Source organism: Tricharina praecox (assembly GCF_024521635.1).
Source record: "Tricharina praecox strain CBS 144465 chromosome Unknown BZA05scaffold_25, whole genome shotgun sequence".
NCBI classification, from domain to species: Eukaryota; Fungi; Ascomycota; class Pezizomycetes; order Pezizales; family Pyronemataceae; genus Tricharina; species Tricharina praecox.
Window position 1 is genome coordinate 424,301 of NW_026250427.1, and position 13,607 is coordinate 437,907.

At 54.7% G+C, this 13,607-nt stretch overlaps 2 protein-coding genes across 2 annotated transcripts; one reads left to right on the forward strand and one right to left on the reverse strand.

Annotated features, from left to right (window-relative positions):
* The first annotated feature begins 1,893 nt into the window (after nt 1-1,893).
* Nucleotides 1,894-4,612, forward strand: BZA05DRAFT_144173 (uncharacterized protein). Its single transcript, XM_051478931.1, has 6 exons — nt 1,894-2,453; nt 2,567-2,905; nt 2,976-3,118; nt 3,220-3,354; nt 3,431-4,194; nt 4,257-4,612. The coding sequence occupies exons 1-6, from the start codon at nt 2,096-2,098 to the stop codon at nt 4,261-4,263; spliced, it is 1,746 nt and encodes a 581-aa protein (XP_051336622.1). The 5' UTR covers nt 1,894-2,095; the 3' UTR covers nt 4,264-4,612.
* Nucleotides 4,613-5,069: 457 nt separating this feature from the next.
* Nucleotides 5,070-7,667, reverse strand: BZA05DRAFT_144290 (purine transporter). Its single transcript, XM_051478932.1, has 7 exons — nt 7,218-7,667; nt 7,063-7,159; nt 6,912-7,005; nt 6,506-6,857; nt 5,739-6,454; nt 5,553-5,659; nt 5,070-5,483 (listed from the first exon to the last, which is right to left on the reverse strand). The coding sequence occupies exons 1-7, from the start codon at nt 7,275-7,277 to the stop codon at nt 5,344-5,346; spliced, it is 1,566 nt and encodes a 521-aa protein (XP_051336623.1). The 5' UTR covers nt 7,278-7,667; the 3' UTR covers nt 5,070-5,343.
* Nucleotides 7,668-13,607: the final 5,940 nt, after the last annotated feature.

Here is a 13,607-nt window from a genome sequence, read left to right on the forward strand (position 1 = left end):
GAACTCCATAGGTCCTGGGTGTTGCTATTGAAGTTCGGGTCGGATTGGCGGTGGGCATGTAGGTAAATAGCTGCTGACCAGTTGAATCCGATCCAGCCTTGGCCCAATGTTCACGAATCACGAGCGACGAGCACATGTCGGGGGAGTGGAGGATACCTACAAGCCTTAGACTTTTCTCGTTTAGCTCGTGGTGCTCACTCACTGCATCAGGTACATACAGTGGCTCCACCGCACATGCTCGAGCTATGCTTGCCCCCGCAATGCAGGATCATCGGGGACCACATGCGCCGGCAACCTGATCCTTCCTTCATCACTCGAGCCGAGCGCTCTGGAGTCTGGGCTGACTCCTTCCTAACATCCTACCCTTCCACCTACATACCACCTACCATCCTCCATCCCATGCCAGTCAGTCAGTCACAGATCCCGACGTAAGTATGCATACCTAGAGCCAAGAGATGATAGACGACCCCACAATTCGCTTATTACCGCACAACTCCCGCCCCATCCCCGGGGAGATTCACGAAAACGTCCCGGGAGCTTCCACATACATACATGTGAGAGCTTGCGGACGAAACCGTGTGTAGCAGCTATGCAGGGACTGGGAAAGACATGCACAGGACGACGGTCTACCGAACGAACGTCTACATACACACCGGTACCTAGCCCTTGGGGTTTGGGGTCCCTGGGCGACTACCTACATACGCGTGTCTGCGAGTTCTACGTACTGGTATGGTTGAAATGTAGGCATCGAGGATTCGAGGCGGCCAGATCATACCCGGCCGGCGAATTATGCATAGATATACCTACGAGCTCGCTCGGGTTTGGAAAGTGCGGTAGGTATATAGCCTGTCTGGCATGGCTAGAATGGCTGCGTCGCTCGGGATATTGCTCTGGCGTGGAAACCGGAGGCCACTCATAGCGCAATAGAGCTCGTATATATCGTCGGTTATTATGGTTTCGCGATGTAGATAGAAGCTTGAGAAGTTGAGAGTCATCACCTATCGGCGAGCAAGGCTGTTTCACTCTTCGGATGCACCCACCGGATAAATACCACTACATAATCAACCGGCCGGAACGTTCTGCATACATAAGTGCGCTGACTTATCCGCATATCTACGCCAACGCACGTGCTTTTTAGTTGCCTATCTTCACCCGGCGATGGCCACTGGCCAGCGGCCAGCCTTTGGGGGGCGGAAAAAAGAAAGGAAGAAAAGAAGGAAAGAACGTGCGAAAAAAAGAAAGAAAGAAAGGCCGCAAAAAAAGAACGGAAGAGATCGCGACGGCAGGTATGATGTATGTAACCTGGGACGGCAGACGCAGGAGAGAGGCAGGAGGAAAGGAGGAAGCATTGTCTCTCCCTCTGGCCGGCCGCTGACCCGCTGCAGTTACGTGAGCCAGTCAAGTCGACTCGATCGCCGCTGACTCTTACATGTGTGAGGATGTGAGGAAGCAAAAGGATGAGGATATGGTCGGCAGTGGTCAGATTCTCTATCTATGTGTCTCGGGCACGCGCAACTGCCATTCGATGCGAGTAATGCCTGGTGATCCGATAGGAGGGCAGTGATCCGGTGTCCTCGGGCATGCAAGGGAGTTGGATTCTCTGTTTCTTGCATCGTCATCAAGCGGACGAAGGAAGATTCCGGGCCTGTGCGACACGACGTGCCACCACCGAGATTCCCGCGCCCGTTCATCCGCCCCGACACACCCTGAAAATAGATATTTGCGTGCCGGGCGTGTGGCGTTGGTAAACCACAATCATAGGGAAGACATCATCGACCAGCATGGGAGCCGGGCCCGGAAAAGAGAACAAAGGGCGACAGAAGAAGAAGGGAGTCGGCAAACTTCTTAGCCTCTTCCCTGTTTTTTAACCCGCCGAGCAAAAAGTCCAGCCCAGCATAAAATTATCAGTCACCACAACCACCACCGCCGTCCACCGTCAACAACACCAACACCAGCGCTACCGTACCGCTCTAAATATCGGACTTTTACCCGCCTCGTCTGCCCCTCCTCTTCTCCTCGTCCGTGAAATATCAGCTCTCTCGATCACCATTTTCGTCGTTCTCTCTCCCAAAACCTCACCAACTCTCCACTCATAATGGCGTCGGCGGCTCGGTTATCAATGATGTCAGCGGCAATGGCATTGAGGCCCCTCCCTGCTGGAATGGCGCCGCGCGCATCGCGATTCATACTCCCCCGCCAGGCCCTGCGGCCTTCGATCGAGCGACAGGCGCTCCAGGTTTCGATGCGGAGAGCGTACGCTACAACGACCGGTCCCGTTGCGCCCGCTGCGAAGCCGCCCAAGAAGAAGTTTCGCTTTTTCAGGACCCTATGGAGGGCTACATATCTGAGCGCTATTCTCGGCGGAGGATATCTGGCGTATAGCATCTATGAGACCCGATTCCCCCACGAGCAGATTGACCCCGGCCACACCAAGAAGACGCTCGTGATCCTAGGTGTGTAGTTCTTCGAATTCCATTTCGTCGGGGTTTACGGCGGCGGCTGCACCGCGATGGAGACAGGCGATCGGAGTGAACCTTTTGCTGACGGGTATTTCTCCTATTCGTAGGAACCGGATGGGGAAGCGTTGCTCTCCTCAAGAAGCTTGACACCGAAAACTACAATGTCATCGTCATTTCGCCTCGCAACTTCTTCCTTTTCACGCCTCTGCTGCCCAGTTGTCCCACGGGCACGGTTGAGCACCGCAGCATCATGGAGCCCCTCCGCCACATCATCCGACAGAAGAAGGGGACCGTCAAGTTTTACGAAGCGGAAGCCACCAAGATTGACCACGAGAAGCGCGTCATTGTCGTGAATGACAATTCCGATATCAAGGGAACCGTCAACCAGACCGAGGTTCCGTTCGACTACCTGGTTGTTGGTGTAGGCGCCGAGAACGCTACATTTGGTATGGAGTTTGCGCCCTCCGCTTGTTTACCGCGGGTAGGACATACTGGCTGACAGAAGACCGTTGATAGGTATCCCCGGTGTCAAGGAGCATGCATGCTTTTTGAAGGAGATTGGCGACTCGCAGAAAATCCGCAAGAAGGTGATGGACTGCATCGAGACGGCCATGTTCAAGGATCAGACGCCGGAAGAGAAGGAGCGTCTTCTTCACATGGTGAGCACCTTCATATTCCATTATCGTCCTGGGCGGTCATATGTGATATCGACACCCGGGAATGTGCGTCATAGGTTCTAACTGCCGGTGGTGTAACCTAGGTTGTTGTCGGAGGTGGACCCACAGGAGTTGAGTTCGCTGCGGAGCTCCAGGATTTCTTCGAGGACGACCTGCGGAAGTGGGTGCCGGATATTTCCGATGCTTTCCACGTTACTCTGGTTGAGGCATTGCCGAACGTGAGTATATATCTCGGAAGAACACGGGGAGCCGGTTGCTCCACGTGACCGTCGATGCGATGCTGATTGATTGCAGGTCCTCCCCATGTTCAGCAAGACCCTGATCGAGTACACCGAAAAGACCCTGAACGAGGAGAAGATCTCGCTGCGGACCAAGACCATGGTCAAGAAGGTGACGGACAAGCACATCGAGGCGGAAGTGACCAAGCCCGATGGCAGCAAGGAACTGCAGATCCTCCCGTACGGCTGTCTTATCTGGGCTACCGGAAACGCCGTCCGATCGGTCATTCGCGACCTGATGGGCAGGATCCCGGCTCAGAAGAACTCTCGCCGCGGTCTCGCCGTGAACGAGTACCTCGTTGTCGAGGGCACTGACGGAATCTGGGCCCTTGGTGATTGTAGCGCGACCAAGTACGCTCCCACCGCCCAGGTAGCCTCCCAGCAGGGAGCTTTCCTTGCCCGCCTGTTCAACAACATGGCGAAGACCCAGGCTCTCGAGCAGGAGATCGACCACCTGCAGGAAGTCATCACAACCGAGGCGAAGACCTCATCCGACAGGGACACCATCGAGAAGGAGATCGCGAAGAAGACCAAGGCAATCCGCAAGGTCAAGCAGCTGTCGCCGTTCGAGTACACCCACCAGGGTTCGCTGGCGTACATTGGAATGGAGCGTGCTGTTGCCGACATCAGCTGGTGGAACGGAAACCTTGCGTCCGGTGGTACCTGGACCTATCTTTTCTGGCGAAGCGCCTACCTTTCCATGTGCTTCTCCACCCGCAACCGCATCTTGGTGTCCTTGGACTGGCTGAAAGTGAAGATCTTCGGCCGTGATGTGTCCCGGTATTTAATCCTCCTGCGCATCGTATGTCGACCGAATAGTTTGCTGACTCATTTCTCTGCAGGGAGTAATCGATAATCGCCACGTATTAGAGATATGATCGTGGTCTGTATAAGTCGAGTTCATCGTCTCCGGCGCAGGGCGGTGGGTGGCGGTGTGAACGCGAAACGCATTGTGGGCGGGGTGCCGTTTTATACTCCAATAGATGGTTTTGGATTTCGTTTCGTTTTGTGTTCTTGTTCTTTTGTTTGTTTATTTGTAGACGCGGGCGGGGGCAGGCGGGGCAGGTTTTTCTTTTTCGTTTCTTCTCTTTCTGTTCTTTCCTTTTTTCACCGGGTTAGATATGGTACGGTACTGTAGAAACGGCGCTGGAGAGTGAAGAGGCATACAATATAAGCTTTGATACCATTAATGCTCGCTCGCTCGTCCGCCCCGTGAGACCTTGTGTGCGCGCGCGCGGGAAATCGGTCTTATGAAGCCCGTATGTGGAGATGCCAGATGGGCAGATGCCTGTCCCGGTGCATGCTGTGCGGTGTTGAGCACTGTAGGTTGCGTGCTGTGCTGTGTGTGTAACGACGAATTGAATCAAACTTTGAAACGTTTGTACGGTAGTGGGGTGGTGGGGTGGTGGGGGGAGAGGAAGGGGTGATATCTAAGACGTTTTCCCGACGACGGATAGGCCCTTTGAGACCCCTCTCCTTTGAAACGACGGAGATCTTCCGGTCTTGCGTGCGCGCGCCGGCTTCGGTTGAATGGGGACGAACTTCGAAGAGAGAGCGGAAGGTCGGGCGGAAGGTCGGACGGTTGCGCGGTTGCGCGGTCGGTCGGCTCCGGAGTTTGCACCAATAAGCGTTGGCTTTGGCTGAGGGGGGGCTAGGTTAGCTCACATCACTCCACTCCATCTTTACTCTGAAGTCTATGTGGGGTAGCTGGTGTGTACTCTCGAGTCTCGCATTCTCAGTCTCACTCTCCCGTGCTCAGTGTTCATTTCAAGATCGCTTTCATTCCTTCTCTTCTCTCTATTAAGACATTAACTGCGTGTAAATCGCCGCTCGCACTCCCCCTCCATCTTCCGTCACCCCTCCTCCGTCCTCCTTCTCTCCATCCTCTTTCCTATGTAGCTATATACAACCCGCCGCCCTCTGGGTCGATCACTGTAAATTCGCCTTCGGCACCTCATCGGCGTTACTCTGCAGCTCGAGCCCCGGGTCGTCCGTCGACCTCCAGAACTGTTTCTCGCCGCGGATGGCGCGGACGAACCACGGCGGCTGCTGGTTCATGTCTGTTTTGACTGCGCGCGCGTTAGCTGCGGGGAAGGGAAACGCTGGGGGGTAATACGGGGAAGGCCATGGGGACTTACAGGACCAGTACTCCTTGCTGTCCTCGTCGTCGGGCACGATTCGCCCGCTGCTGGCGATCTTCACGGTCCATGTGAGAACGTTGAGGGTCGTGTAGGTTATCACGCCGCTATTGGGGGTGGGTTAGTTGGCTGGCTGGATGTGCGGGGGAGCGGGGGGAGGGGCAGGGCAGGGCGGGCGGGACGTACGCGATGAGCCCGTAAGCGATGCTGTACGAGAACGGGATGAACGCCATAGTGATGAACGCTGGGATGGCATCACCGGGATACCTCCAATTGATCAGCAGCGTTCCGCGCATCATCATGCATCCGACCATGATCAGGGCGCCTCCGGTAGCCCACGGCGGGATTGAAGCGAATATCGGTGCGAAAAAGATGGAGAGCAGAAAGCACAGGCCCGTGGTCATGGAGGTGATGCCGGTGCGCCCGCCCTCGGCGATTCCGGCGCCGGACTCGATGTATGCCACCGACGGAGAAACGCCAAATAACGCACCGATAGAGATCGTCGCGGCATCGGTGCAGTATGCGAGCGTGGAGCGGTCGAAGTCGCCCGTTTGCGGGTTTACCGCCCCGCTGAACCGCGCCATGCTGTACAGTGTTCCGGTGCAGTCGAGGATGTCGACGTAGAGGAGCGTTACGATCGCCAGGCCGAACTGGGAGCCGACGCCCGAGAGGTCCCATTCCAGTACGTTGAGCGTCTTTTGGATTGGGTGGAAGGCGGCCACGGTCTTAAAGTAGGCGAAGCGCTGGTCCCCGTCGGGCGTGGACGGGAAATAGGTGAACGATGTACCGCGCGGCCACGAGAAGATGGAAACGACGAGGATGCCGATTATCATGGCGGACTTTACGCGGTACATCATCAGCCAGGCGGTCAAGATGACACCGCACATGAAGCCGATCCAGAGCTATGCGGCCGTCAGTTCGTAAACAGAAACAAAACACGGAGGCTAGCTAACAGTTGGATTCTGCATATTGTGGCTGGTACACATTCCATATTCATCTTTGTATTCGTCCTTGCAGCCTCCAAGGGTGAGAGGAGTAGCCACGGCACCTGTGACAGCACCAATTCCGGCTTGATATCCAAGGCCGCAGAGAGTCAGGAACAGCCCGATTCCAGCGCCGCAAGCAATCTTGATGGATGCCGGAATTACTTGGGCGAGCCATTGCCGGAGCCCGAGGAGTGAGAGCGCGATGAAGATGAAGCCTTCGACGAAGACGGCGGTGAGTGCTACCCGGAAGGGAACGGCGCCGGCACCGTTGACACCGACCACTTGGTAGGCGAAGTAGGCGTTCAATCCCATCCCTGGTCTGAAGCGTCGTTAGCCTTGGACGCATGAATTTGACGTGGATGTAAACACTCACGCTATTGCTATTGGGAGATTCGTGAATAGGCCCATGAAGAAGGAGCCCAGCGCTGCCGTGGCTGCCGTAGCCGTCACCATGTCCCGCTTGACGACTTTATACCTAGCTATCAGCAACCCTTTCCGATTGTTTCGAAGGTACAAGCTCATACCGAATTGACAACTCTTGTACTCGGCGGTCTGGAAATACTCCGTGTCCCCGAGATGGCCCTCCACACATGTCCCGCCGGTCTCGGCCAGGATGGAAGCCTTGGATGCCGATTAGCCCAACCCAGGAACATCTGCAGATGGAGGAGGGGGAACAAACATTAGCAGCAATAACGTACGCCATCGTGAAGAACGTGGTGATGCCCGCTCGAACCTCCATAGAAAACGCCGTATTCGGCCATGCCCTGTGCTATAAGCTGTCAGTTCCACGGTCGAGCAGAGCAGAGCGGAACCTCAATCTCACATGGCCAGAACCCTCGAGCCTGAAGAACCAGCCAACCGGTGTCTTCGCAATGGCCTTGTCCATATCCGCCAGGAACCCCATGGTTGCAGGTTGAAGCGAAAGTCGGTAGTTATTGCAGGTTGCAGCGTATTGACGTATGTGCAGCAGTAGCTACAAGATCGTATCGGCAATGCGGAAAACTCGCTCGCTTCCCTCACTCCCTCCGCCGGCGGTGGAGGGGAAGGGGGAGCACCACGGATTGATATATAACTCCACTTCGCCGAGTGGAGACCAGGGTGCAGGATTGATTCAAAACCCTCAGGGACTCTCCACGCCCTACTCCCGGATATGGCTGGCGGCCGGTAGCGCCCCCAGCCCAGTGCCCACATGGCGAGTTAATCGACGGTGCTAAATCATCCACCTAACTGCCTCAGGCCGCCGCCAGACCTTGCCGCTGGGACTGAAATGATGATGTGCGATGCGATGCGATGTGCTCCGGGGGAGGGGGGGTACGTACATGCTATGCATCATTGACTCGCGGTGGATCTTGAGACTGCTCTGACTATGTACTAGCATGTAGGTACCGTAGTCATGTCACCTCTATGGATACCTCTGTAAGGTGCCCACGTTCGTTTACACATGTCCGGACAAAACCCACCAGTCGGCAACTGGTGTCATTTCTCAGGTAGAGTACTGTACATACGGTACCTGACCGCCAAACCGCCTGAATTCCGCCGTGTATAGAGTATGTATCGTATGTACACACGCACGTCTCAATGGAGTCTCACCACCGACCCACTGTCATATGCCTCGCTGCGAAGTCCGGTTTCTCTTTCTCTTTTCCCATGTATGTAGATGTCTATTCATTTAGCCTGTCGGGCCCTCTACATAGACTCTGGCCAATCGAGAGGCCTCGCGCATGTGGCTTTTCGCCGGTGATTTCTTCCTGGTCCCCTTTTTTCAGCCAAAGCGTGGAGGTCGGTATGTATCATATGTAGAGTAGGTAGAGTAGGTAGAGTAGGTAGAGTAGGTATCGGATGTCGCCGGTGGCGTCCCCACTACTCTACTCTATGTATGCATACGGCGGCGCGGCGTTCACATGTCGCTTGTCGCATGTTCTGGAACGACTCTGGCCTTCGGCCCCTCATGAGGGGGCCGATGGCTTATTTGGAAGCCCAAACGAAGGAAGATACCTAACGGTTTGCCTGCCTGCAGTGGCGGCTCGAATGCTTTGTTTTGTTTTGGTCGGCGAATGAAGTGGTGAGTGAGAGCGTGTGGCAAAGGCTGAACTGTGAAGACCCTTGTTTCCCGAACCGGTTGCCAGGGCCATAACGTACTTACTATGACCGTCCCCTACTCCACGTAAGCATCGACAAGGATCAGCGACCTCCTTCTCCCTCTCCCCCTCCCTCCCTCCCGCCGGACCCCTCTCGGAATTTCGGAAGCTTGGCTTGGCTCGAGTCCCTTCCGTTCCAGAAACCCGGCTCCGCTCCGTGTACCCGTGGTTCCGTGGTAGCGTGGTAGCATGATCTAACCGCATCGAGTATCTTTGCCATGCTATCTACATATGATGAAATATGTAGATAACTACTCTAAACACGGAGCGAGGAGCGAGGACCTGCGCATGGCACAATGGCACTTGCAATTGCAGTTGCAGGCCCTTTCCATGTCGACATCTCACTCGCAGTGGCAGCGAAACGAGAGCTACTAACTACTACTACTAATGGGGAGAATGGTAGATATTCCATAGCCCCGCCCTGCGGTATGTACCATCTCTGCTATGTGGAAAAAACGAGGTCACTGCCCGCCGGAACTCGGGAGAATAATAATGCGAAGGAATCATATTTACCAAAGCTGCCAGGTTACCGGTGTGCTGCGGACACCGGTTACTACTCTACTGGCTACATAGACACCTGTGAGCCCTCTAAGTTTCACCGGGTTCCTGCCGATCGGGATGAAAACACCTGGGCACGTTACCTACCGGTATTGAGTCGCAAGCGAAAGCCCACGGATCGTGCCGAAGTGCACTCACTCACACCTTTGTGCAGAACCAGTTCCCGTCGCACGCTGACACGATAGGTATGGTGGTGGTATGTATATAAGGTATGTACCCGGGCAGCGAACCCACTTTCTCTAACTCCCTCCCCCAGTGAGACTTCGCAGCGCCTATTCACTCTGCACTCGTCCGGTGCGGAACATGATCTGCGAATGGCTGTGTGGGAGGATATTGGGTTTGCCGCTCACGCAGCAAGCGCGCATAATAGCGTTGCTCACGTGCTATGCGGTCTCGAGTGATAGCTCGAGTTACTATAGCTTGCAGTTTCTTTACCGTCGAAAATAGGAGTGCCAGTGGCCGTTCATTCTTCTTTCTTTATTCGGTACCAAGAAAAATTACACTTTGTAGACAGGAGTTGAATGGGTCTCGCGTGGCTCTTCGTCCTACATTTCATACTAGTCGGCGGAGTTGGGGTTTCCGCCACTGATTCCAGAGTCCAATGGCGGGTCGTCTTACTAGGTATGATAGTACGATCTCGAGTGATAGCTTGCGTGCGATGATTCCTCAAGCGGTCATTCAACCTGCGGACCCCCCGCGGGTGTTGGAAGGACTCGTGGTAGTGATCACTAGAACAATTGAGATAGAGAGAAGTTAAGTGGTATGTTCGGGTCTAGGAGCTACCGGTACAAGAGAGAGAGAGAGAGAAATAATCCCGAACTTGGACGCGCTACCGCACCGAATGTTCCAAACACCCACCGCCGGTCCTCCGAACGGCTAGTGGACTACTCCAGGAACACACTCGTTCCTACACAATGGAGATCTGAGGCCTTCTACTGCTATTCAGATTTGTAGGCGGAGGTTCTCCCGCGAGCAAGCGCTTCAGCTTGGAGTTTCCCCATCACCCGCTGCGACACTGTTGTTGCAGAACGATGGGAGAGCTGTCGGCGAGAGGAGGGAGCGAGAGGAGGACTTGTCGGCGGGAGGAAACGAATGCGGTTAGCAATGGGTCAAGCGAGGTCGTCTGCTTCTTCTTCTTCTTCTTCTTCTTCTTCTTCTTCTTCTTCTCTTCTCTTATCATCTACATCCCCTCTCTCCTTGTGTGTTTTTCTTCTCACGACTTGCTTCCCAGCCTGGAGAGGCATTGGCGAAAGAGCCCTCGCAAAACGATCAGCACCATTCCTTCTTCGCTGTTCTCCATCTTCATGGGTAACTAGACCTGATGCCTCTCTTCTGCCCGCCCCACATGTCGACGGGACCGCTGGATTCCTTTCCATTCCCTCTACGCTGCTTCCCTTCCAGAAATATTTCTGATCGGACATGAACTTCAATGGTAACACCAGGGCTGTCAACCGTCCGGAGGATGAAATGCTCGGATACCCGTCAGGTACCTATACATAGGTACCTGATAGCACTAGCGTGCTATGCTGACTACTAGTTTGCGGAGTAGTACATAGCGCGGTGGCTACCAACAAAATTCTCAGCTTTCAGCAGAATTTTCAGCGTCGTCAAACAATCGAGCTCAGGGGATAGACCCTGCTGGAAGTAGGAACGGGGATGGTGTGAAAGTTCTATACCGTGAGAGACACTGCGAAATGGAGCCGCACAGCCACACAGCCACACATCCGCACACCTGCGCCACCGGGTGGCGTCACGCCGCTTGCATTGTCCTAGTGTCCTAGTCAATTCCGGGCCCTGCAGGGTATCCGTCCTCATTTCTCAAGCCCGGAAGACTGTAGTCCTTGGTCTCCTCAGCCCGATTAATTCTGTTCCGGGTCGGGCAACCTCAAAGACGGACGGGACGGACGGTTGGCAGCCCTGGGTAACACTTAGGACCTATAGAGTCTAAAGTCTGGAGTTCTAAGGTCTGCTACTGTTATTCAGCTTTATGGGCGGAGGTTCTCCTGCGAGCGAGCGATTCAGCAGCCAGCTTGGAGTTTCCCCGTCATCCGCTGCGACACTGCCAACACCCATTCCTTCTTCGCTTTTCCCCTACACAAATTATGTTCCAAGAACAGTCTCCCAAAAGTATACCACTCGAATAATAACTCCAATTCTCTCTACATAGCTTCCCCTCCAGAAATATTCCTAAGTGGACATGAACTTCAACAGCAACACCCAGGACTCATGGGGTTCTAAGGCCTTCTGCTGCTCGGTATTCAGTTTTGTGAGCAGAGGTTCTCCCGCGAGCGAGCGAGCTATGCAGCTTGGAGTTTCCCCGTCACCCGCTACGACACTACCAGCTAGCAGCACCCATTCCTTCTTCACTATTCGCCCTGCACAAGTTATATTCCAAGAAAAGTCTCCCAAACGCGGATACGAACTCGAATAGCAACTCTCTTCGAACTTGGACCCTCACCGTAGAGATACCAAGTCTATCTTTCCTTGCGATATCGCTCGACCGGTATGCGCGGCGAGCATTAAACCCGTGGATGATTTGGAGGCTCCGTTCACCGTTCACCCCTCCACTCCACTCGTTGCTAAGAGTGCCCATTGATGCTGACTCGCCATTCAGCTCGTGCCTTCCGAGTCGAGGGTCTCGATGCTCCTCGCTCGCTAGCCGCCAACTCTGTTTCCTTGTGTCAGTAGGCATAGTCTCCAACTTTCCGACGCGAGATATGCTGGGCGGCCCCCCACGACCATCCTCAGGATTTCCTCGATGAGGTTATCCACACACTATCACTCGATCCAGTCAACCGCGATTTTGGAAATAGTGATGGCGACACAGTGAACCGTACTGTCCTGCATGCTGAAAGCCAGACGAGGCTGACACCTACGGAGATACGAAGACACTGCAGTTCCGGATAAAAAGTTCAAGGAACAAGATGGAAGAAAGAGTGTGACTAAGGCACGACGAGTGATATACAGCGGCACACGAGTCGCTTGAGCTGCCGCCGTTACATAAGACGCGCATGCAAACGTGCGCGGCGACTCTAGATTCCCACATACGCCATCCACGCGCGCACACTGCACAGCCCTAGGCATGATTGGTTACCCGGTGGATGTGCAGTCGTGTCCACCCAGGGCCCAGGGCCTAGGGGGTGGCCTGGTTAGTTACCGGCCGGAGAAGCCCGAAGATTCGACAGCAAGCGGCCATTCAAGCATTCCCGGACTCCGGACCAGCGAAAGCACCTATATAGGCGCAATACAGCCCGGTAACTACTAAGCACCCCCCACTCCAAGTCGATTTAAAGGGAAGGGCGGGAGGATGATCGGTGTTCAGCCAGGTAACCCTGCGAGCACCTCTGAGAACTGCTTCCTGGGGAGACTTCGAGAGCAGCTCTCTCTCTCTCTGGGCAAGATTGGGGAAGGGTCATACTACGCACGGGGAAGCTATGGTGGACATTGGAGCATAGCCAAGCTGTTCGAACTTTTGCAGATGAGAAGTGCGCGAAGGGAGCCATCTCCATACGAATACCATAGATAGGCACATGTGGGCAGGAAGGCCGGCCCGGCAGACAAGGTGTCGAAGATGAGGGAACGGAACGGAGCGGAGCAAGAGTGTCCGGCGAGCGGATGTGCCTGGCCTGTGGGATGTGCATCTACATAGAGTTCATGGCTAGACATCGTTATTAGTCAATCTGTCTTGATGGGTTTCCGGCCGGCCAGATCGCCCGGCAAGGTTTGAGGACCTCTACCTAGTAGAGCACATGGGAGGAGGATGGCCGGGTAGTAGTGTGCACTTGGTTTCTTCTCTCACTTAGTTCCTTCCTTCGTTCCTTCGGTAAGCAGCGGCGCCGCGAGTCCGTGCCGGACTGTTCGGCAGTTACCGCAGTGGGAGGTCCACCTCGACTCGACACTGGTCTAGAATCTAGATGGGCTACATACATGCGAATTGAATCGACGACCCCCCGGGCCTCGGCGGCCGACTCCAAGGAATTAGGGAAAAGGTTATTCCTAGTCGGTTTCAATCCGTAGGTATGAGTCTATCATAGGTACGGCCCAAACTGTCAACGCGGGAACTTGACGGTCTTCGAACTCTATCCTGGGCTGAGGATTCGATCAAGGTGGGGGAATGCTCTCGTTGCTGATTTCGAATACACACAGCACGGAATCTCGCCATGAAGGTATTAACTTCGGGATGGAAGTTGGACCGAGTACATACAGTCATACACCACTGCTCGCGAACATGACCAAACGAAAGTTCGGGGACCGGGACAACTATGAAATCCAGATTCAAGCCTTTTTCTTGGCCATCGTATCCCGCCTGCAGAAGCAGCTTATGATCGATCTTGATTCAGCATGTCATTCCGAGGGCACCTTCCCCTGAGGCG

Coding starts and splice junctions, on each gene's coding strand:
- BZA05DRAFT_144173 (XM_051478931.1), top strand. CDS start 2,096: ATGGCGTCGGCGGCTCGGTTATCAATGATGTCAGCGGCAATGGCATTG. Junction 2,906..2,975: donor CGCCGAGAACGCTACATTTG/GTATGGAGTTTG, acceptor GACCGTTGATAG/GTATCCCCGGTGTCAAGGAG. Junction 3,355..3,430: donor TGGTTGAGGCATTGCCGAAC/GTGAGTATATAT, acceptor GATTGATTGCAG/GTCCTCCCCATGTTCAGCAA.
- BZA05DRAFT_144290 (XM_051478932.1), bottom strand. CDS start 7,277: ATGGAGGTTCGAGCGGGCATCACCACGTTCTTCACGATGGCGTACGTT. Junction 7,160..7,217: donor CGTACGTTATTGCTGCTAAT/GTTTGTTCCCCC, acceptor TCGGCATCCAAG/GCTTCCATCCTGGCCGAGAC. Junction 7,006..7,062: donor GTACAAGAGTTGTCAATTCG/GTATGAGCTTGT, acceptor CTAGGTATAAAG/TCGTCAAGCGGGACATGGTG.